Raw genomic sequence first — 25,792 nt, forward strand, 5'->3', positions numbered from 1 at the left:
TTAAATTGGAAAACAATTTATTAGGTAACAAAAATACATGTCAAGGTTGTTAATAAGTTTTTCCTTGAGAGCATAGAATACATTTCAACAAAATTGACATTAGGATGTTTACGGAAACCAAAATATCGGTTAGTGATCTACGGGGCAAAAACGTTTGGGAAATACTACTCTACATGCTATTGCTCACTAGTGTTGCTTAATTTTCCTTTTTTAGCATTTGGCAACTTCACAAAGAACCTTCAGAAAAGTTTCCACACATATAACCAGCTTGTGATAGCCAATAGGCTCTTTCTGTCATTGTGAAGCAGAATTCACCAAATCTTGGACTCTGTGTTCATATAGACAGTGAGCGTAGATTAGACTGCTCACCACAAGAGAAGCCGCAGGTTCAGACATTTTCTCCAGTGTGAACTCTCAAATGTTTTTTCAAATGACTTACTTGTCTAAACTGCTTAAAACAAATTTTACACTTATAAGATTTCTCGCCAGTGTGCACTCTCATATGTATTTTCAAATAAGAACCATCTCTAAACTGCTTAAAACAAATTTCACACTTATAAGGTTTTTCTTCAGTGTGCACTCTAAAATGATTTTTCAAAGAACCTGCTTGGCTAAACTGCTTAAAACAAATTTCACACTTGTAAGGTTTGTCCTCAGTATGCACTACCAAATGTGTTTTCAAACAACCTGCTTGGCTAAACTGCTTAAAACAAATTTCACACTTGTAAAGTTTTTCCCCAGTATGCACTCTCCTGTGTATTTTCAAATAATTTGTATCTCTAAACTGCTTAAAACAAATTGCACACTTGTAAGGTTTTTCTCCTGTGTGTGCTCTCAAATGATTTTTCAAAGATCCTGCTTGGCTAAACTGCGTAAAACAAATTTTACACTTGTAAGGTTTTTCTGCAGAGTGCACCACCAAATGTGTCTTCAAACAACCTGCTTGGCTAAATTGTTTTAAACAAATTTCGCAAGTGTAAGGTTTTTCTCCAGTATGCACTCTCATATGTGTTTTCAAATAATTTTTTTCTCTAAACTGCCTAAAACAAATATCACACTTGTAAGGTTTTTCTCCTGTGTGCACTCTCAAATGATTTTTTAAAGAACCTGCTAGGCTAAACTGCTTAAAACAAATTTCACACTTATAAGGTTTTTCCTCAGAGTGCACCAGCAAATGTTTTTTCAAAAAACCTGCTTCTTTAAACTGCTTAAAACAAATTTCACACTTGTAAGGTTTTTCTTCCGTGTGTATCATCAAATGTCTTTTTAAACTAAATATTCGAGAAAACTTCTTGAAACAAATTTCACAATTGTAAGGTCCCTGTCTAGTGTGAACTTTTATATGTTTATTCACGGTTTTCCCTTCAGCGTGCGGACTCATATAGTGTCCTTCATGGGATGAATGTTCAAAAAATGTTTCCATAATTTCCATTTTGTTCTCCTGAGTAAAATCTAAAATAAAAACCAACTATAAATTTTTACTACAAGAAAATGTATTGTCAATAATATATTAAATATGTATATGGCACAAATATGTAAATCTCAACTGACAGTAAACAATGTAAATAACCTTTGTTTCCAAAGGCAACTTGATATTATTTTGTTTTTGTTAAAATTAAAGATAATGAACGTTATGCCAAAACTTTAAGGACTTTAACTTTATACGTTATTTTTAAATTTCTTAACCTGCATTTAGGGCTATCTTAAAAAAGCTTTTGACAACTTTTTTATCACCAATTGAATAAATGGTAATACCCTCTTATTAGGCAACAGCAAGAATTAATTGTCCTCATCTGCATTGTGCATATTTTCAATTAAATAAAAAAGTTTTTTTCAAAGCCCCTTCAGTAACCACAAAGAATTCAGTATTTCAAGATAAAAAAGTTTCCAATGTTCCTCTTTCCCCTCAACCAGTAATAACAAGATAGTGGACATGGTTGGAAGTTATCGGAATTTACTTGTTTAATTTTAGAAAAAAATGTTGCCATATTTCGGTAAAAATGCTTGCATATATTATATGCGTATATTTCCTTAATTTTTTGTGCATATTTAGCTCATCTGTACTAATAACCTATCCATCTTAATTTTGTTTTTATTATTGAAAATTTGGAGGAAACAAACCGGACGGAAGTTATAGTACATTTGAAAATAATTGATAGCACCAATTGTATTGCACTTGAGATAAAACCAATATATAGTATTCATCATAAAGCAGTGACGGAGATTTTCTACAATAAAATATTCAGCATTGTTCTGAAAATGTTTGGGTTTTATCTTTTAAAATTTCTAAACATAAGAATTTATTTTAATTCTTGTCTTAAATGTAGTCATTTTAATCAACAAATGATATAAGTACGTAATCTCTATAGGTACAAAATATTTACAATTTCCAAAAAGGAGAGGGGCAATTTATAAGCCCTCAACTTTCTTAGAAAGGATTAAAAGTTCCAAGCTGCAGATCGTAAATCAATTTAGTTAAGATTCACAGGTGGTGTTTGTAAAGTTCTGTGATTATAACACGCAGGATAGTTCTATCATAAAAAGCGATATTAATAAGTGAACTTCTTATTTTACTCACTACTCTTTTTTGTAGTTTAAAAATTCGATCTGGCCTGAGAAGAATTACCCCAAACAGTTATTCCGTACTGTAGATGGCTATGGAATAGTGCAAAGTAGCACATTCTAAGGGTATTTTTAGGAATTATAAACTAAGTTGCGTATTAAAAATATACTTGTAGCAAGTCTAGAACTTAAGTAATCTATATGAGCACTCCAAATTATCGTCTTGAAACATTTCTAATAGTTTAACACTATTTCTTGGGATATACTTCCAATCAGAACTAAAAATCAAATTCTGATTTTTCTCTTCATTTAGCTTTAGCCCATTATGTGCAAACCAGTTTTTTGCTTTTTGGGTATCACTATCTATTTTAATTTTTAAATTATTCTGATTAATATCAGTATTTATGGGAGTTGTATCATCTGTGAAGCAAACACATTTTATAGGAAAAGTGTAGTGAAATAAATCGTTCAGAAAAATAAGAAATAAGGTGGGTCCTAATATCGAACCTTGAGGTACACCATATTCGACAGTGCTAAACTCAGAATAGCTGTTATTAAGAAAAACTGCCTGTTTTCTATTTGTTAGGTATGATCTAAATATATTAAGAGTGTTTCCCCTAATACCGTATTTATGCATTTTTTCCAACAGTAATTCATGCGAAACACAGTCAAAAGCTTTGAATAAGTCACACAATGTCAAAGACACAAAATGACCTACCTCTCCAAGCCATCAACTATATCTTCTCATAATTTTCTGTATAGCTAGTGTAGTGCTATACTTTTTTCTAAAGCCATATTGATTACAGTGAAGTATTCTGTGTTTTTCTAGATATTCTACCAAACGAACATTTAGAATACTCTCAAAAATTTTGCCGAAAATCGGAATGATTGAGATGGGACGATCATTTTCATCTAAAGCTCCCTTTTGAACACTTTTGTTATTTTTAAAACATCTGAGAAAATCCCTTCAGTAAGACAATTATTTGTTTAAGAAATAAAAATCCGTGCAGTGTGAATTTTTCAATATACATATGCAAAACATTCCTGATTTCAGTATCACTAACAGGTAATAAAAATAAAGAGTCGCAAGGAGAGTGTACATCTTTCAAAAAATCTATGGCTACATTTTCATTTGTAGAATTAAAAGAACTTCTAATATGTTTAGCCACTGAAGTAAAGTAATTATTGAAATCGTTTGATGTAATCGCGCTTGGATAAACTTTTTTATTTTGAAATTTATTTCTGTGATAATTTATAACCTTAAAACTATCACGAGATATATTTTCTGAATTGGAAAAAAAATTCTCATAAGCCAGTTTTTTCTTTAATGATATTGTTGATTTATAGTGCTTCTTAAATTTTTTAGACTTACTATATTCCTTTGTAACATCAGCAATTGTCTTGACTGTGGAAAGATTTTCTAGCATTTCGATTAGTTCATCATCAAACCAAGAAATTAGAGCTTTACTATGAGTTCGTGATTTTTTTAATGGAAAATTAATTTTAGTTAACTTTACATCTATTTCGGTAATAAATTGAGCTAATTCTGTTGCTGTTTTGAGAGAAACAACTGAAGCTCAGTCAACGTTGTTTAACGACTGGTTTAACATCAGGATATCATTACTTGTTATATGTCTTCTGTATTATGTATGTATTAGCACTATGATTTTTTTCAGATTTTATTTTTAAGTAGAGAAATTGTGCAAGATGATCAGAAATACATGGGTCCACAATTCCACAACCAACTATCTCACTGCTTATGTTTGTTAAGATGTTATCTAAACAAGTTGCTGATCTAGTTGTGATTCTAGTAAATTCATTAATATTTATGATTAAGCCAAAAGTAGAAATTAGATAACGGAAACTGTTTAATTCATTAGAAGTTTTTTATAGCCAAATAGCCCTAGAAAAACTTTAAAATTCCCATTTCCGGTTCTATACACTGTTCCTAAAATAGTTTTAATATCTATAATTTCTAATATATATATATATATATATATATATATATATATATATATATAAATATATATATATATTATTAAATTGTAAAGAAATGTCCTAAGCAATATTGAGTATTTTTATGAAAATTAACGTGGGTACGTAATATTGACATTTTACTTGATTTACTTGTTTTTTTTACTTGTTCTCCATCACTGAGGCGTTCAGTTATTGCTTAATCCCTTAGGATTTGCTCATTTGCATTTTATGATGTATTGTATTTGATATTTGTCGGGGTGGTCATATTAAAGTCGAGTAAAAATTCAGATAAAAAGGTGTTAGATATTACGTTTTTGTTTCATTGACCAACCCTTTATTTAGAATTTTACTATAAAATTTGAGCTATACTCCATTCGCTTAGTTCAGGCATATTTTGACAGATTCATTGTCGGAAACCTACAACACAACAATTCCTACTTCTCAGTATTAATAGCTCAAGTATCCTACTATTGCAGACTTCTTTCTTTAAAAAAAGAAGAATTATTCTAAATACTGGAAGTGTATACTAAACACATCAAATTTTGGGTAGTATATATTTAAAAAATATATTTTAGTTGTTATATTTTAACATAACTATTTATTATATGGTGCAGATAAATAAATATTGATTGTTAGTAATTCGCAAAGTTCTATTTTATTTACTATTTAGTTTGTTTACTATTAATATTGGCTATGAGTACGTGTGCTTGGTTGTATAGTAATTTCCAGCCACTTTTAGTCTGTCAAAAAGTAACTAACTTCGCAAAAAAATAATTACTAAATTCACTACAGTTCGGACTGGGAATAGCGAACCGAGTATATCAATAATTTTCAGATGTACTACAACTCAAGCAGTAATAGAATAAAATATAGTCTAAGGGCCACAGCTAGGTCATCGTGGCCTTTTCAATTCTGATGAATCTACCCAAGTTTTTTTTATGTATTTTTGGCTGCTGATTAGGAATAGGATAATCCACGACGAAGACATGGAATTACCTAACGTTGTTTGTAAAAGAGTACAATTCTTGAGAACTTATAAAGAAGCGAAGGATGAAGTTATATACCAATTCGTGTTTCTCAATGAAACTTGGATATTTAAAAATGGGATCATTGGTCATTCTTGGCAAAATGAAAATATAAAGAGTGTTAAAAGCACTAAAACGGATGGCAAAAGGTTTGTTGTATTAACATAAGTTATTATATGAACATTTAAATAATATCATTGCAGATATATTATACTTCATGCTGAGAATGAAACAGGATTTATAGCGGGTGCTGAAGCAATATTTTGTTCAAAAACTCAACTTAGTGATTATCATGGGGAAATGAATCAGGCAAATTTCTTGAAATGGATGGAATATCAGTTGCTGCAAAACTTAGAGAATCCTTCTCTAATTGTACTTGATAATGCACCTTATCACAGTATGTTATTGCATAAAACTCCGAATACAGGATGGTCAAAAAGTGCTATTGAGGAGTGGTTGACAGAAAAAAAAACATTCCCTATTCGCATATGATGTTCAAAACAGAACTAATGCGCATCGTTTCTCAGTAAATATACAGATATAATCTTACATATAAATGTCATTTATTTTAAACATTTTTTTAGAAATAAACCACAAACCAAGTATATAGTGGACGATATGGCAGAACGGTATGGACACAAAGTTTTACGTCTTCCTCCTTAACATCCATCCGTCAGAACCATCTGACAACGCTGCAAATGTTCACAATAATGACGTGAAGGCAACTTTATTTGGCTTTCACTGTATACTTAAATTAACAGCAATGATAGAAAAGGAACATTTAGAGCTTGGGAAAATGTCCTTAAGTTTATTTTTGGAAAAGATATCGATATTTTAATAGTGCGCTCTTAGGGGCAAGATCTGCTCGCAGTGAAAAGGTACACACGCGGACCGCTTGATACAAATTATAGTTAATATGTATATATATATATATATATATATATATATATATATATATATATATATATGTTATCTTCATTTTTGAAGATCCCAATACAGTGTTCTCATATAATTCTTATATACTCTTATCTAATATTATATCGCAATAAATATTTGTTTTCAATCGAAAACTGGAGCACACGTATTGGATGCAATGCGTGTCTTGTTTCGTAAAATTTCGTTATACCTAAAGTCAACCTTATAGAGTCACAATTTTATACGAACATACTTGACCTAATAATGACGTGATATGTAATACAATCTTGATGTTATAAAAGGAAAACAGACAAGGAATCGGGATACTCAATAATCGTAATTCATTCATAGTCGGTATCCGTAATTAAATATTTTAAATACATAGTCATTATAAGTAATGGCATCAAAAATAAGTTATCCCGTAAATAAGTAGCGAATAAAAATGATACATCACAGTTAATAATATATTCAGCAATCCTCCTCTCCCAGTGATCAAGATCTAGTTCCATAAAATATCGCCAATCCATTTAGACATTAATAAGGAGGCGATACGAGGATAAAAGATTACGATATACATTATATTAATTTTTTATATACTGATGGTAAAAAAAAGTGCAGCATATAAGACAAATATTTTTTTAAATATGTATTTATGGAATGATACATTATAATATTCCCATTATTTGATAATATTATAAACAAATTTGCAACGTCATTTTCGTCAAGAATTAATAAGTGGCTCCTGTTTGATTTTCCATAACCTCAGTTACTACATGAGGCATTGATCGAATTAAGTGATCTATATCATGTTGCGGAATATTTATCCAGATTCTTCTTATGGCATGTTACAGGTCTTATAAGTTTGCTGGAGGACGTGGCAATCGATTTAGGTGTCGACCTACCATATCCCACACATATTCGATGGGTGACATCAGCTGATCTTAATGGCCACTCCCAAAGTCTATACCAGATTCTTGTATGAACTCCATGGTTTTACGGGTAATATGAGGTCTTGCGTAAATCCTGTGTAAAGATCGCATTTGGAATGGTTTGTAGGTAGTGATGTAAAACCGGTTGCAATACTTCACCAATATATCGTCAAACTCTCAGTGTCGTTAATACGAACTAGAGGTGATCTGATTTCCAAACATATAGCACACAATACCATAATACTTGGTTGTCTTGGACTATGACAGTCAACAGCCAAGTCTATATTCCGACTTTCACCTCGAATACCTTACCCTTATGCGCTTATTGGAGCTACCCAAACAAAACCTAGATTCAACCACATATATTTTTAGATAAGACTTTCACCGTTTTTTACCATCAGTATATTATAACATGAAAAACTAAGATTCATTAAATCCATAAAATGCAAGTATCACTTTATTATCGGGCTGTTAGGCCGTTGTCTTCTGAGATTGGTTCTCGACGGTTCGCCAACACTAGGCGTTGGCATCTTCTGAAGATGTTACTGCTTCGCTTGTAAGCTGAAACTGACGCCGCGTTGTACTGCGGAGGCCATATTTATATTTTCTACTCGCCTCCCCTCCACTGGTTTCAACGTGAGGGGGCGTGTCGTCATTTGTAGTAGCTTTTCTTTCTTTGTGTTTTGCGGGGAGGGTTTTTGTGGATTTTAATATTGGTATCCATGTTTTGTTGATTTTTAGTCCCTTTTCTATCCGATTAAAATTGTTTGGGGGCTTATATATCTCCACCGCTTCCAGATACAACCGTGGGTAGTACTGTGATGTTTTATCCAGCATATGCGTTTCTTCAAAGAATAAACAATATCAATTTTTATTTTATAAACTTAAATATGCAACAAAACTGAACATGTAAATAAAATTTATTTCAATACAATTTTGTGCTCAATTTTTACTATTGAAAAAACTCATTTTTTTGGAATTTTTATGTCGGTAATAATCGCTGCGTCGAAGAATTCAGGTTTTTATGACCATAACTGCTACTTGTGAACAAGAATGGGCTACACTGTACGGCATCTTGTGGTTGTGCTATAGATCACAACTAAATGTACTAATTATACATCCTATGATTTCTGATGAGAAAACGCAAATTAAACGGGTAGTTTTCGAGGGCCTCTGAGTACGTTTAAATTTAAGGACATTCAGCGTTTAAACGATGAAATCACTCTTCCAAATAGTGGAATTTTACTATACATCCAAATATTCAATTTACGATGGAAACAGAGAAAGATCAACAACTAGCATTCCTTGATGTATTAGTAAATCGAAAGGAAGGTTATTTAGGACATAAAGTGTATCGAAAACCTACACACTCGGACAGATACCTAAACAGGAACTCAAATCATCATCTAAGCCAAAAACAAGGTATCATCAAAACTCTGGCGGAGAGGGCGAAGAGAATTTGTGAACCACAGCATCAACAAAGTGAACTTCTTCATATTGAAAAAGCGCTCACCTCTAATGGTTATACCAGAAGAGAAATACATAAAGCGATGAACAACGTCTCTAGAAGAAAGGACGAAGAAACAGAATGTATAGACAAAGTTTTCATTATTTTTCACAGTTTTACTTTCATAAATACTTGAAATACCATAACATATAAAAATTATATGATGTTAAAAGAGAGGATGCCTTAAAATGAGAAGCTTTATGCTTTTATTTTTTAATATATTTTCCTTAGCTGGTAGGATAGGAATGTAATTTTAATATTGTAGGAATCTGTCACTGACTTAAAACTAGGTAACCAAAAACGGACAGCTAATATAGCTATAGAAGCAGAAAAATTACAGAAGTATTATGAAGAAATATATTAAGAAATGGATAGAGAAGAAGAAAGAGAAACAATAACGAACACGGAACAAGGTTAAGAAGAAGAAGAATTGACTTATACAGAAGTTTTTTATTTATTTATTTATTGCTAATTTACAATCTACTTCAATACAGTAATAAGTAAATATGATGTATGTTCTTGGCTTGTGGCAGGTGTCGTCCATTGATGACTCTCTGGAATTTACCTAGCAGCTAGGTCTTCTGGCCAAAGTCTTTTTAGACGTCTGCCAACAAGTGGAGGGTTGAATAATTCGTGTTTGGATGGTCTGCGCTGCGATTCATGTATCTTCTGGAGTGGTCAGTAATCACATCATTGATGAAGGGGATGTTGAGGTCTGCATGAAGGGTTTGGTTTGACACATACCATGGGGCTTTAGCTAACATACGAATAGTTTTTGACTGGAATGTCTGTAGTATTTTGGTGTTGGATGGTTTGCTACAGCCCCACAGCTCAATTCCGTATGTCCACACTGGTTTGAGTATTGTTTTATACCATGATTAGCCAGCTACTACACTCGCGATCATAAAATCCGGGTCATCTTGAAAATTTCAAGTTTCTTAAATATTTTTGCCTCTGGTGCAGTAATAACCTTTTTTTTGGCTAATGTATTTTTTATTTGTCATCAATGTTTGTTTTGAAAGAAAAAAAAATGGTTTTTTATTGTTTTTATTGAAAAAAACAGAAAACAAATCAAATTGTTGATAAAACAGACATACGAAAAAAAAATGGAAAATACAGAACGTGGTAAAAAATCAGTGAAATTTCAATGACCAATATCGTGTATTGCCTCCCCTTGCTCTAATAACCTCTTGCAGACGACGGGGCATACTCTCAATTTTTCTCCGGATTACATGTTGTGGTATGTTATTCCACTCTCTCACTAACAGCTCCTTAAGCTCCTGTCCGTTGTTAGGAGGAGGTGTATGGGTTTGAATACGTTTTTTCAAATCGTCCCAGAGATGTTCGATGGGATTCAGGTCCTGAGACCTAGCTGGCTGGTAATTCCAACTTCGTCCAAGTATTACATACTGATACTATTACATACTGATCCTGGCAACGTGCGGTCGCACGTTGTCCTGCATAAAAACGGCGTTTTCTCCAAGCTCTGCCATGTTGGGCATAACATGTTCTTCCGGAATCTCCGTAATGTACCTTCGTGCAGTTAGGGACCCATTTTCGATGAAGGGTAACTCTGTGTGGAAGTCGGAAGATATACCTCCCCAAGCCATGACCGAGCCTCCACCAAATGGCATTCTTGGAGCAATGCAAGCTTGTGAAAATCGTTCACCGGTTCTCCTCCAAACTCTTACACGTCCATCGGATCCAGTTAGGCAGAAACGGGATTCATCTGAAAATACCACTTTGCTACAATCGTTAATTCCCCAATGCGCGTATTGTCGAGGAAAAGCTAGTCGTGCAACTCGAGGCACCCGGCGAAGTGGCGGTCCTCTAGCCATTACCCGAGAAGATAGTCAAGAAGAACGAAGTCTTCTTCTAACTGTTGTAACACTAAAATTGCGATTTCGTACTTCCTCTAGACGATTTTGATGCATAACCGCAGTTGAGGTCCGGTTTCGTAAAGCCTGAAACACAAGGAAATGGTCATCTAGTGCCTTGGGCGTTCTTCTTCGTTCAGAGCCAGGTCGCCTGGTTAGCAAACTTGCCTTCTGAAAGCGTTGAAGCACTCGTTGAACCGTAGAAAGGCTTACGCTAACAGTTCTTGCGACTTGCCGTTGAGTGTGACCGTCTTCCACAAGTGCAACAATTTGTTCCGTTTCAACAACAGTCAAAGGCATTTTTGTCAAAAAATAAACACTAATGGTGGCAATAATAAACGTTTGTCCGTTGCATTTGAACAGAAAGTCGAAGTACAAACGAGACATTTAAAACAAGCGGAGTTACAGGTAGCGTTCATTTTGGGAAGTGTGCACTTTACCGTGAAATCTGCACTATTGGAATTCTTTGTTACAAAGGAAACCGCAACAATTCTCAGAAACATGCATTAGTTTGTATTTGTGTTATTATTATTTACGATGAAGCTCGTTGAAAATGAAATATCGGTGATTTTCAAGGTGACCCGGATTTTATGATCGCGAGTGTATTTTTAACTTTTAGGTCGAGGTGTCGTCGTTTGGCTGCAATATGTGATTTCCAAGTAAGTTTTTCGTCTAGATGAAGGCCCAGAAACTTTACTTCTGTTTTTATTGGTATAGGTGAATTATTTAGGTGTAGTTGTGGATATCTAATTCTTCGATTTGTGAAATTTACTTGACAAGACTTGTTTGTGTTGACGTTTATTTTCCAGCATTTAAGCCAGTCTTCTAGTTCATTGAGATGATTTTACAATTTGTTAAGTGCTAATATTTCGTTGATGTCTGATGCTAGTATACGAGTGTCATCCGCAAATGTTGCCATTAGTGTATTTTCGCTAATATGAATATCAGCAGTGAAGATTTGATAAAGGAATGGGCCAAGTACACTGCCTTAAGGTACTCCGGATTTTATTTGGTGGTAGTTGGATAGAGCACCTTCGTATTTAACTTGGAAGTATCTGTCGGACAAGTATGATTTAAGGAGTAGGTAGATTTGGTCAGTTAGCTGAGTTTTTATTTTAAAGAGAAGACCCTCGTGCACACTCTATTAAATGCTTGCTGTATATCGAGGAATGCTGATAGACAGATTTGTTTCCCTTCTACGCTCCCTTTTATTTTGTTGACTAATCTATGGCACTGTTGTATGGTTGAGTGATTTGAGCGAAAACCAAACTGATGATCTGGGATTTTCTATAGGTATAATTGTTTCTATTCTGTTAAGGATTAACCTTTCGAAGACTTTTGATAAAGTCGGAAGGAGACTTATTGGTCTGTACGAACTGGCTTCAGTTAAAGGTTTACCAGGTTTAGGTATCGTTATAATTTGTGCATATTTCCCTTGCACTGGAAAATAGCATAGTCTCAGGAGGCTATTAAAAATAATGGTTATTAAGACGACACCTTTTCTTGGGAGTTTTTTTAAGATTTAGCCAGCTATAAGGTCAAATCCTGGAGCTTTATGAGGGTTAAGCAGGTTGATTTCGTTACGGACTTCGTTTGGTAAGAAGTATTTTAGTGGTAATGATAGCTGACAGGGTGCATTAAGGAAGTCTCTAATTTTCTCGTCGTTAATATCGTTGGCCTGTGGGGTGGAGAAGACGGTTGATAGATGTTCTGCAAATCTGTTGGATTTTTCTATATCTGATCGAGCCCAGGTTCCATCATTTTTCCTAATTGGTAATTTCATTATTACCGGCTTTTTGATTTCTTTGTGGCTTTCCAAAGAGAGTTGTCGTCAAGAGAAAGGTTTGTGACATATCTTTCAAAGGATTAATTTTTAGCTGTTTGGATAGCGGAATGAAGTCTGTGTGTGAGCCTGTTTAGATTTGATTTATCTATCGCGTTTCTTGTTCTTTGCCATTTGCGACGGGCTCTTCTTCTCTCTTCTACTAGTTTTCTAATGTGAAGGGGTATACTATACGTTTCATCAATGGTTTTTTTTCTTTACAAGAGTAGCTTTCCAAGCGGCCTGTTGTATTTGTTCCGTTAGATATTTTGCAGCTTCTTCAATATCGTTTTTGTGTTTGAGTCGAATGTCAAGAGATATTTTTTCAATGATTTCTTCTTTGCATTGAACCCAATTCGTGTTACTTGAACATAGCCTTGGTGCAAGAGTTTTCCAAATTATATTGGTACTTAAGGTAATCAAGATGGGACTGTGGTCCGAATTTACTGGGAGTGATGTCGCTGTGTATTTCAGGTATTCCCTTAGTTATAACAAAGTCTAACAGATCAGGGATTTTGTTGTTATCAGTGGGCCAGTATGTGGGGGTACCAGTTGTTAGGTATTTCAAGTTATTATATTGTATGACCTTTAATAGATTTCTGCCTTTTGGAGATATCAGTCTTGCTCCCCAGGTTGTGTTTTGCATTCCAGTCCCCTGCCACTAGGAAATGTGAGCCAAGTTGTTCAAAAAACTCTCTGTATTCCTCCAGGTTGATGGTATGGCGGGGTGGGCTGTAGAGAGAAGCTATTGTATGGAGCAAGTTTGTAGTGTTTTATAGCTGTACGAATTATTACAACTGAACCAGCATGGGCTGTTCCATCTGGATGGTTTGCATAGTAGACCGAGTAGTGTGGAATTTTTATAAAAGATCTCTCAGTTGTGCGACTCTCAGATATAAGTAGGATGTCTATTTTGTTTAATTTTAGAAATAGTATAATTTCTTGTACATGGTTTGTTAGACCATTTGCGTTCCACTCTGCTATTCTAAGTGAGTTAGCCATTACGACGTTCTATTTATCACTGTTGTAGGCATGCTTAGTATCATGCTGTTTTGGTTTATCAATTGTGCAAACATATTTTTAAATTGGTTGAGGAATTCTGTAAGTTATTTGAAAGGTCTGAATTATTGTTGTTGTCTTGTGAAGAAGTATTAGTTGCTGCAACTTGAGCATATGTTACATGTGATTGGCGTATGTGGTGAGCATTAGTGTTATTATTATTTAGGCTTGCAACTCTAGGTATAGGAATGCTGCTTGTTATATTTTTGTTTTTCGAATTTACTAGGTATTTATATATAGCACATCCTTTATAGTTTGCTAGATGATTGCCATTACATAAGGCACATGTTGCTGGTGTGTCGCGTGCTTTTTTGCAGGTTTTTGTGTCATGTGATCCACCGCATTTAACACAGGCGAATGGCCTCAGGCAGTAACTTTTTGAGTGCCCGTATTTTTGACACCTTGTGCATTGTTTTATTGTATTTTTTATTCTAGGTGGTTCTACTGTTATTATGCAGTTTCGTACGACTTGCGGGTTAAATATGTTTTTGTTTTCATTTGGCTCTATATCGACAAAGAATAAGGGCAATGGTTCTTTGGTAACTCTATGTCTAACATTAATTATGTTGCGAACTTTAAAACCCTTATTATTTAATTCATACGAGATATCTCCTGTGGGTATTGAATGGTGTAATCCTCTTATGACAACTCTATAGGCCCTCTCTTGTTTCGATTGGTAAGTGTGATGTACAATCTTTTCTTTTCTAAGGTGCTTTATGAGGTGTAGGTGTTTAAGTTTGTAGGGTTAATTTTACTGTATTATTTGAAATGGTTTTGATGTAATAAGTTTCTGCCGCAGTTGCAGTTGAAAGGTTTGCTATCATAGCACTATAGTCAGTAACTCCATAAATATAGATTGGTGGCGGTGAGGGATCTTTTTTGGTTAGATTTGTGTTTTGTGTATTTGATAAATTGTCTGTTTGTTCATCTACATTTTCTTTTGAGAGGGAATCTAATCTGTTTTGTGTTTAGATTTGGTTGGGAATTTCTGAAGTTGTTTGTCTTTTCACTCTTTTTCTCTTATTGCCAACTTCTTGCCAAGTATGTTTATTTTCGTTTTCTGTTTCGTTAAGTTCTGTCGCTATCGCTATCCGTGTAGTTATTGGTGTTTTGTGATGATGAGCGTGAGCATTAAGGGTTTGTGGATACTGTTGTGTATTGGGACTGAATAGGGTTTTGAGTGTTTTGAATATTTTGTGCAGTTGATTGACTAGGAAATTGTACTTGGTTTGGTAGAGCTATTTGGGTTGGAATAGGTATTTGGTTTAGGCATGACATTTGAGTTGTTATCTGGTTAGATGGTGTTTGATTTAAATACAAAAATGGTACTTGCGGTTTTACTGCTGTTTGGTTTGACTGGTTCTGGTTATTTATTATTGGGACATCCTGTATAGTATTCATTGGTTGATAAATTGGTTGGCCTTTATTATCAAATCCTAATAAGTTCCCCGAAAGGAACATATTTCTTTTGTTTGTTTCACTAATCACTTAGTTTTTGTTACTTTTCACTTTAACAATTTTTTGATGCTGATAAGATAATTACTAGTTAATTAGGTAGTTTTGCGATAAGGAAGTTCTCTAGCGCTTTAAATGACGGTACATGTTCACGTTTCGAGAATCAAATTGCTACTCTTATACAGAAGTGAAAGAGAAAATATACAAACTTAAAAATCAGAAAAACAGCGAGAGAAGACAGAACAGGTGTAGAACTTATAAAATATGGTGGGGAGGCACTAAACAGAAATATTTATGAACTAACGCAAAATATATGGAGCAAAGAAATAATGCCTGAAGAATGGAAGAAGGGAATTATAGTGACAATACCAAAACAAGGAGAACATAGAATATGCAAAAACTACCAAGCAATTAATTTATTAGACAGACTAACAATATATACAGAACAAAGCATAGGGGATTACCAGTATGGTTTTAGAAAAGGAAGATCCACGATAGAAGCTATACATGTGCTAAAACAAGTGATAGAGAAAACATATGTGTATGACAGAGAAACATATCGGTACCTCGGAGGTAAAGGACACTATGTCCATTTTCTTACTTTTTCAGGAGAGCAGTTTTAAAATTTTTTAAATTTGTAATCAGTAAATACTCAAATGTTTCTTATATTTAACTAAGATTAATATATTATTATTGTGGTGTGTATAACCGTTTTTCATTCCATGAAGTGTTATATACCTGAGGTTTACCGTTCATTATTTAAAATTTTTTTAAAAATGTGTAGTTGGACATAGTGTTGTTTACCTCTAACAACTTTTTTAAATAATGTGGCATTGCATGTTAAGGTCTTTACGAAATAAACAATACAAACACATTAAACAGCCTATACTATTATTTTATTAGAGGTAAATATTATAATGTTATAATAATTAAGTAAAATTATAGACAAGTTTCAAAATTGTTAAAGATGCTCCATATCATCTTCATCTTCTTGTGGGTAATCGTTTGTGGCTACATCGCTATGTGTTAAATTTTGATAAAACGCATGACAAACTGACGGAACAAAAGGCAGTAGTGCAATTAAGTCATTGTACTTTTGTTTTGTGATTGGTAATGGGATTACTGAGACTTGATTTAATTGGGCTGGAAACGTTACTTGCTGTCTTCGATAGCTCATGAAGTCCACTTCATACATATTTTGATTATTGAAATCGCTCTTATAAAAGAACTTTCCAATATGTTCTTGGTGGACTTGTAGGAAAACACATGTTGACAGTAGAACAGGGTCTTTATTAACATTTTTTTTTCTACTTACAAAAGGAGGATTAGATGATAATTTCTTATCGAACAGCGTTTTGAAGTTTTTGAAATCTGCAAGTTCCATATTGTGCACTGTGTATTTACCTGATGTTTGCCTAACTAGTTGTTGCCAGTCCCATGGTGTTAAAATGGCCAAATTGGAGAGTTTCTTTCTTTTTCTTTCGATTAAAGCATGAACAGTGTCTGCTTCCATATGTGTGTGCTCTTTCAGTAAAAACTTTTGAGTGATCGTCTTTATTTGCAATATCCAAAAATAGCACATTATAATACTTATATTTTTATTTTGTCCATAGCAGTTATCGGTCCAAAGAGTGATGTCCTCTACTTGACTGCCTGGAATTGTATTGTCAGCCCATTTCAAAATTGACGAGGCAATTTCATTTGCACCTCGGGCCCCTTTCGATTCGTCCCACATTATACATTGTACAGAACAATCACTGGCATCATGTAATGTAAAACTTAATGTCCAAAGCTTCCTTTTGTAGAAACTAATACAATTGTTTGTTAGTGGTGAAGGCAAACATTTTTGCAAATCACCAGATAGTACTTTGTATTTTGGTGACTCTTTAGCTATTATAAAGTCCAATTGTTTTAAGTTATACCGAGTTTATGATTCAATTAGGTGAGCATCATGATCAGCCTGTACACTGGTTAGTTCATCTTCAGTAAGATTATTTTTTAATTGAGCGGTGAATGTACTGCATGTATCGCAAATGTCTCTTTCGGGCGGTTTAAACGACAACTTGAAGTCTTTATTAAAAATATCTGCGTACAACCACTTTTTTGCTCTGAGCTTTGGATCTACATGTCTTTCATTGCATTCATCAATGTACAGTTAATACATCTTTTCTATTGTAAGTTCTGTGCCCATCTCTCTTACTTCTTTCTCTGGAATAATGACTCGCATATTTTGGGAATGATTTAATATGTTGATGTATACTATTTATGGTTTCCGTAGGAGTTTTATTGGTTGGCGTGTGTCTACCTCTTTGATCAGATTTTATTAAACCTCCTGGCTCAATTTTTTTCAACATATTTACTACTACTAAATTAGATATACAAAGTGTGTTTAAAAACATAACCTTGCACACCTTCAATAGCTGATTGTTCACTGTAAAATGGTAGTGTAGTGTATTATTTTTAGATTTGGTAGAATTTAGATCTTTTTTTCTTGATCGAAGAGTAGGTTGGATGTCGATACATGAGAAGATAAATTGCTTTTAAAGATCTGAAACGTTTGTCTCAGTCCAGTATGAGTTGAAAATTTTTTGTCTTTCGTATTCTGGCAATCTTTTAGAGCATTTCATGCGACACATGCAAGGAGGCTTTAACATTTTTGCAGACATGTTTTTGCCTCTTTTACTGAGATACTCTTTCCCACCAGCTATTTTTCGTTTGCGAACATTACAGGCCCAATTTTGTTCATTTACTACACGTTTTTTACCTTTTTGTTTGCACTTAGTTATATTTTGTACCTTTCTTTAAACACTTTTCTCTTCTTCTAAAATAACTTCATTATGTTCATTGAAATTTCCTGCATCACTGCTTCACTTATGAGGGATAAATCGTCCTGAAGAAGATTTTTTATTGCCCCACTAATTGTAGGAGTAATAATAGCTTTCTCTTTTACCTTTGTTTTCGCTGGTTTACTTATACGTCTCATATCATTGTCGTCCGATTCTGAGCTTTCACCACTTAGAGGCTCATAGATTTTAGCAATATCCGAATTTTCATCTCCAAACAAATTATCATTTTCGTCCACTTATTCCTTATAACGAATATATTATATCAAACCAGCTAAAAGAAGGACTTGAATCGTGTTTTATTATAATTTATGAAAATATTTTAATTCAAAAATAATGTTAAAAAATAAAAAATTTAGAAATGACTTTAAATTATTGTTTAATTTCAAATCGAGAGCTGTCATTCGTTTCTCGTAAAGTGTAACACAAAACTGTATTGAGTTGTGGCATACTAGAATAAATAAAACACACTGGAAAAATTAAAAATTTAATTTGAAATTAATACAAAATGAATAACTTTTACAGTAAACAAGTGTGGAATTTAAATATATGTATTATAATTCGAAACTGCTGAAATAATAGTATTTTGTCATATCTCCATTATTAAAAAATTCTTCAAACATTTTGGACATTAACTCAACCGTCTCTCTGGTTATTAAATTTATTAGATACCGTTTTTTGTTGTTAATAATAAAAATAATATTTATCTAAACACATTTTTGAACGTTATTTTTTTTTTATTTAGATTTAGTGCAATTCCGTTATCTGTGATGGCAACAATGAATTGTTTCACGAACCATTGTCTCCAGTCTGAACCAGAGATATGTATGAGAGGCTCTCTTATATATCTCTGGTCTGAACACTGGTTTACATTGGGGAAAAAATTGTACCATTTTTATATGACGGGAAGTGTACAAGGGTACATAACACTATGTCCGGATGTTAAATGACAGTGCACACATATAGTAGAGGTAAACAACACCAAGTCCACATGGTGTTGTTTACCTCTGACTGGAAGTGGACTTGGTGTTTATTAAAAAATCGGTAACTTGCCGTAAAATTGTCTCTGGACATAGTATGGTTTACCTATGTGTAGAGCCAGAAAAGTTATATTCAAAAGTGCAATAATCTAAATTTCGACAAAAATGGACATAGTGTCCTTTACCTCCGGGGTACACATATATACTTTTCCTAGACTTTAAATAGGTGTTTGACAAACTAAACAGAAGAAAAATGAACCAAGACTTACAAGAGAGTAATATACCAAATAAATTAATAATTAACAATAGACACTAGAAGAGAAAGAACAGAAATAATAAAAATAAAAAAAGCAGTAAGTTAAGGAGATGCGGTCTCAATGGTACTATTTATTCTATCACTAGACAAGATAATAAAAAAGCTGCCAAACGCAGGAACTATAACCAAGAATGCAGTACAAATAATAGGATATGCAGACGATATATCCATAGGAGCAACAGATAAAAGGGCATTAAAGAAAACCTTCCAAGAAATAGAAAATAAAGCCAAACTGAAAGGACTGTAAATAAATGAAAATAAAACAAAATACACGAACTTAAGCAAGAAAAGAACACACAAATGACAGAACTGACAATAGATGCACACAGTGCAATTTGGAAATATACTGTTGTCAAACATGGTGTGTAATTGTTCTCATTATATAATAGAGGTGTGTTTATTAGTTCTTTTAGACGAACTAGTTCAAGAGAACTATTTCACAAAAATGAACTAGTTCAGTGAACTAGTTCGCGAAAGAACTATTTGTAGGAACGAAATCGAAATCCAACCTGGCAATGTAACTGGTTGCCGGATGTCTCGTCTTATCATTACACAAGCTCGGCGCCGGCCGCTCGTTTTCTTCAGTTTTCAGCCAGTCTTTTACAACCGTACAAGTACGTTTCGGGTTCGGAACCATTTCTTTAGATCGTATGTTTAGGTTTAAATTTATTTTTCAAATGTTTTGCAAATAACATTTTTTTATTTGCAGAAAATTATTAAGATTTGTTTTTTATTAACCGTTTTAAATATAAATAGGGTTCACGTATGATTTATTTTTATATCTACGTATATTTAAACTCATAGGTATCTATAATTAGGTTACTTCTAAAAGACCCTTTACAAAAAAAATCAGTGAATTTTCTAGGAACATTAAATAACACATTTTCATTCTCACTTTTACATAAAATTATATTTTATGTAAATGCATCAATCATTTCAACCACAACTAAAAATTATTGTTTCAAAATTACAATACGAGAAACAACACAGCATGGCAACGTCCAAGCCAATGCATGGGCATAAGATCCGAACCATTATGACATTAAGATAAGACTGTTTATGTTATTGTCACATTCATAAGAATTATTATCTGTTATCCGAGGCTAATCGGCATTTCTTTTTTTAAACTAGTCAGTCCATTCCATTCATAAAATAATAAATATATGATCTCATTCATTCATCATTTTCTTCTTTGGAAGTTGAGACACAATTTATAATGCAAATCATTCGCAGTGAACTAGTTCTATGAAAATTAATGAACTATAGTTGAGCCGCTGAAAAGATGGAATGATCATGTGAATGGCACGCACTCTTAAATATTCCTCTTCCTATGTTACCACTTTTCCCACGTTTACACCGCTTAACAAAAACGAACTAACAAAGTTGCTACAATATATTTATACCGTTTTTTAGAGGTTATTGATTTACATTAATTTTAAACATTTTCACAAAATTCACCAGCCAGCGAAAGTGAAACACAAATCATAATACATAAAACATTTAAGTTATAGTATCATGACACAAATAATGACGGTGTAAACAGTTTCCCATAAGGTCTAGTTTCGAGCGCCTGTCGATGCTTGCATTGAGTGATCATGCGACCTTGGATTCCATGTTTTAAGCGGCCAGGGTATAGTTCAATTAGTTCAGTTGAAAGAATCGTTCATTTGAACTATTTCGATGGTGAACTACACATCTCTATTACATAAGTACAAATACAAATACAATTCATTCATCATGAATCCTGCAAACAAGCAGAAAGCCTTCTTCAAACCTGCTTATATAAACATAAATAAACATTATATTACATTATACATTACATATTAATGCATTTTAAAAACTTTCAAAACATTACATAAAATACACTACTTAAAAGTATTTAAAATTCAATTCCCATATATTCTTATTATATAAGTGGATCATTTATTATTTCTAATTCTCGACTAAGCACAAGAGTTTAATGTAGATATATACCATCAGTTTGTCGATTCTAAAATGGCACATGACAGTGTCATAAGACCAAATCTATACAATGTATGAATAAGTTAGGAATTCCCATGGACATATAATTTATACATCCATGGGAATTCCAAAAAAATCATATGCATGATGGCCAAGAGCTGTCAACAGTAAAAATTTAGAATGATACTTCAACACAATTTGAAACACATGTGGAATTAATGCAGGGAGACATGCTTTATATCAAATTTCTAACATAGACTTAGAAAAAGTCCTTTGAGATGCTAATTTAGACAGCAGTAGCCCATTTAGGAAGCCCCCATTCTCACATATTGATCGGAGGCATGGACCCTAACCAAAACTGATATTTCCTCTCTATCGATTTGTGAAATAAATGCATTATGAGTCTCTGGAAGGAGTCAAAAGTGTGCCCAATATTCAAAACTGGTGAAAAGGGTCAGGTAGAAAACTACAAACCAATTTCCATTATTTGCAATCTATCAAAAGTCTTTGAAATAGTTTTATATAATCGTATTTACTCACGCACTCATAATCAGCTGTCTCAATATCAACATGGTTTTGTCTCCAACCGGTCCACTGTGACAAACTTATTAATGGTCACACAATATATCTCAGCGGCCCTAGATAATAGAAGTCAAGTTGACGTCATATATACTGACTTTACGAAGGCGTTCGACAGAATTCACCACGGCGTATTACTTTCTAAATTGTGTCTCTTTGGTCTTTCTGAGGATGTCGTGACTTTTATGAGGTCTTACTTGTCAAATAGAATGCAGTTTGTTGCTTATAATGGTTACAAATCGGAAAAGTACCTAGCTTCTTCAAGGGTTCCACAAGGTTCTAATCTAGGTCCATTATTGTTCTTGTTATTTATTAACGATCTGTGTGAATCAATTTCTGCACCATGTTTATGTTATGCTGATGATTTAAAGATTTAGTCATTGATAAGCAACCTTAATGATTGTCATTTTTTGCAGAGTGAACTGAATCATGTACATGAATGGTGTAATGCAAATCATTTGAATCTTAATGCCAATAAGTGCAAAGTAGTTAGTTATTCTAGGAAACAGTCTAATTTATACCATCCTTATATTATCAACGGCAATGAACTTGAACGTTTAAATAAAATTAAAGACCTTGGAGTTACATTTGATTATAAACTCACCTTTGTTGAACATGTAAATTTAAAGGTTAAAGAAGCACTTAAATCTTATGGATTCATAATTAGAAATAGTCGAAATCTCACTAATACTAAGGCAATTAAATTACTTTATTACACTTTTGTACGCTGTAAACTGGAATATGCCTCTGTCATTTGGTCACCTTTTTATGATGTACATATCCAACTTATAGAGCAGGTGCAGCGTAAATTTTTAAAATTTTTGTCTTTCAAAATTAATGGCATATATCCCAAGAGGGGCATCAGCAATAGAGAGTTGTGTAGCGGTTTGGACGTAGTATCATTAGAATCTAGACGAATTAATGCCTCCCTAATATTCCTGTACAAGCTACTACATAATCTCATTGACTGCCCTGATATTCTTCGACAAATAAATTTTAACGTTCCATCTTATCCAGTGAGAAATTCGATTACATTCAGAACTACACAAGCTAGAACTAATCTTATGTTAAATTCTGCTCTATTTCTCATGTGCAACTATTATAATTTCTTAAGTGCTTACTGTGATATATTTCACTGCAGTTTAAAGCAGCTTACTAGGATGGCTGAGATCTACCTAGGTGATTGAGTAGTTTCTTTATTTTAAGGTAAAATACTCGAAAAATGTGTTATTTAGTTAGTACTTATGAATTATTAATACATCATTTAACTTTAGTATTGTATTTTGTCCTATAAATGGATTCTGTTGGACAATAAACGCTATTATTATTATTATTACATAAAATATTCCGAGCAGCCTGAAAGATATCTTTGAATTATAGAATACTTACAAGCATAATTTTGGTGTAATAGATATTACCACTATAATCATGTGAAACCTTCTACAGTGGACAGGACATGTAGCCCAGTCATTGGAATGGAACAATGGATTTTAACACAGCAGCCAATTGGAAAGAGAAGACAAGGAAAATCTTGCTATGGCTAAAATGGACACATAGTAACACAAGATGCTGAGAAGATTTGTGTTGCCAGCTGGAAAATCCAAGCAAGGGGCAGAGCATAATGGCATAGAAAGCTTGAGAAGAGAAAAAGGTAGTAGTGATGAATGATCATTCATAAAATTTCATAAAAATTTTTTCAGTACCCATGTATCTAAGTAGAAATTTAATTTTGTGTGTCTACATGTGTTGTAATGAAATAACCCTATTAAGTTTCGCCAAGTTCTATATTGAGTAAATGCTGTTTGAATAATAGATCGTTTGGTACATGTACAATATTTAAAATATATAAAAATTAATACGAAAAACAAAAGTACAGTTCTCTTAGTTATACCATAATTGGTTCGTTTAATCAATTTCCTGGTATTACTTACCTTCTGTGGTTTTTTGTTTTGCTTTAAAACAGATAAGTTTATCTCCGTCTTGTTCTGTTTCAGTCTTTATGGGAAATTCTTTAGAGGTTAAACAATCAAATAATGTATCATCTGTACTTTCTCGATTAGATTCCTGCTTAATTTCACATTTAAAGCCATCCAGACGAGCATAATCGAAGTCATTATTCTCTATTTCTACTTTACACCTATACCTCTCACTATATTCTTGTTTTACTTCCATTGGTTAAACTGATTTTATTTCTTCAGTATCAATTTTCAAAACAATTTTACCATTTTACGATTTTACCATCACAGTAGGGTAGAATGTGGTAGAATCAAAGAATTCAAAGAATAAATAAGAATATAAATGTTACGAGCAATTTAACCAGTGTTTTGACTTTTGATCTATCTATCTCTTGAAGCTTTGATTTGAAATGTTTCACTCTTCGATTCGATTTTTCAATTTTTGATTTGGTGTGTCGCTTGTGCTTGTCAATAATAATCGATTTGAACCGATGAGCGTGTCGACAATTATTTTGATTATTTCGGACATTGTACAGTTTGGGGGTACAATGCTAGAAGTGGAAAATAATTTGTGTACAATGTTAGGATTGTCCAATTTCTTCGGGCTTTGCTCGTAACATACCTATATCGTGGGCATACTGCAAAAACTGACCAAGTCAAATATGATGCTTTCGAGATAATTGATGTTGAATATTTTGTAATTTTATTTGAGTTTATTTCTAAATCAATTTAAAAGGATATGTATTTTTTCTTTCCAGGTATTAAATGGTTGAAGTTAGTGATTCTAAGTATCTCTAAAGATTGTATTAATCTTTTTGTTTTTCGCAAAAAAAATTGACTTGGTCACTTTTTGATGTAGAAATTTTCTCATATTGACATCATGGCCACAAAATGATAATTATTGATCAATAATAAAACACAAAGAAAATACCTATGTCTAATTTTATTTATTTACAGTGTAAGGCTGAAGTTTCAAATAAAAACATTTACTTTATTTTTTAAATTGGAAAATGATAACAAAAATGTAAAAGTTTCTATACTAGAATTAATCTGACTCCGAATCGGACAAGTAAAACTAATCCAAATCCGAATCGGACAATACTGATGGCTCTGGAGCAACATCTTTTTTTCCACTCTCTGATGGTATTGACTGATACCAAGCATGGAATTCAGAGGGAATTGTTCCTGTCTTACATAATTTTAGAAGATCCTGCTTTTTAAGTTTAGAAATAGGAATTTCTTTAGAGTATAATAGTTGAATTTCTTTTATAGGATTTATAACTCGTTTAGTACGTCCAACTACATTGAACATAAGAAATTCTGGATCACTATAGTTGTACTTAAATAGTATATATTGCGGTTTATCTGCTTCATATCGCATACATTTAATTTTTAGCCAATTAACACGATTTCCGTTTTCATCAATGGTTCTATTTTTAAGAGTATTAGCAGCTAGGGTCTTTATGTCAAGAAAATCATTATACCTTAATTCCTGTACGTTATATGGATCACTTCTTTTGTTTCGGCCTCTTTTGGAGCGTGCCAGTCTAAAAATGTTTAACCAATCATGCATAGTGTATACTGGAACATTCTTTTTAGCATTTTCTATTGCGCTGTGCATGGAATCTACTTCCATATAAGAATGCCCAGATTCCAAAAAATTATGCTGTACAATATTTAAATTGCTGTTTTGTACGATAAATAGAAATAATGCTGCAATAAACTGATTTCTGTTTTGACCGCTACAGGTATCAGAGAACAAACTTATTTCGATAATATTTTGTGGCAAAGATTTTATAAACTTAAGCAGGCATGTACCTATTTCTGAACTGCCCCTTTGACCATTAATTTCAGTCCATGCGTAGCAGTGGGCTTTTTGACTAGCTGCTTCGTAAATTGTGAGATTGTACGCGCACAGCTTTCTACTGTAATACATTGGTGAGACATCTGAAGAAGGTATTTGCAGAACGCTTTGTAAATCAAACGTGACACTTAAAAAACTATTATCAGTCATTGCGCGCTCTTTGTC

General features: G+C 33.1%; 1 protein-coding gene across 1 annotated transcript; it reads right to left on the reverse strand.

Annotated features, from left to right (window-relative positions):
- LOC140452020 (uncharacterized) lies at positions 1-24,350 on the reverse strand. Its single transcript, XM_072546039.1, has 2 exons — positions 23,740-24,350; positions 1-1,452 (listed from the first exon to the last, which is right to left on the reverse strand). Exons 1-2 carry the CDS (start codon positions 23,978-23,980, stop codon positions 389-391), a joined length of 1,305 nt encoding a protein of 434 aa, XP_072402140.1. The 5' UTR covers positions 23,981-24,350; the 3' UTR covers positions 1-388.
- Between the last annotated feature and the right edge of the window lie 1,442 nt (positions 24,351-25,792).

This window comes from Diabrotica undecimpunctata, chromosome 1, assembly GCF_040954645.1.
Source record: "Diabrotica undecimpunctata isolate CICGRU chromosome 1, icDiaUnde3, whole genome shotgun sequence".
In the NCBI taxonomy this organism is placed as follows: Eukaryota; Metazoa; Arthropoda; class Insecta; order Coleoptera; family Chrysomelidae; genus Diabrotica; species Diabrotica undecimpunctata.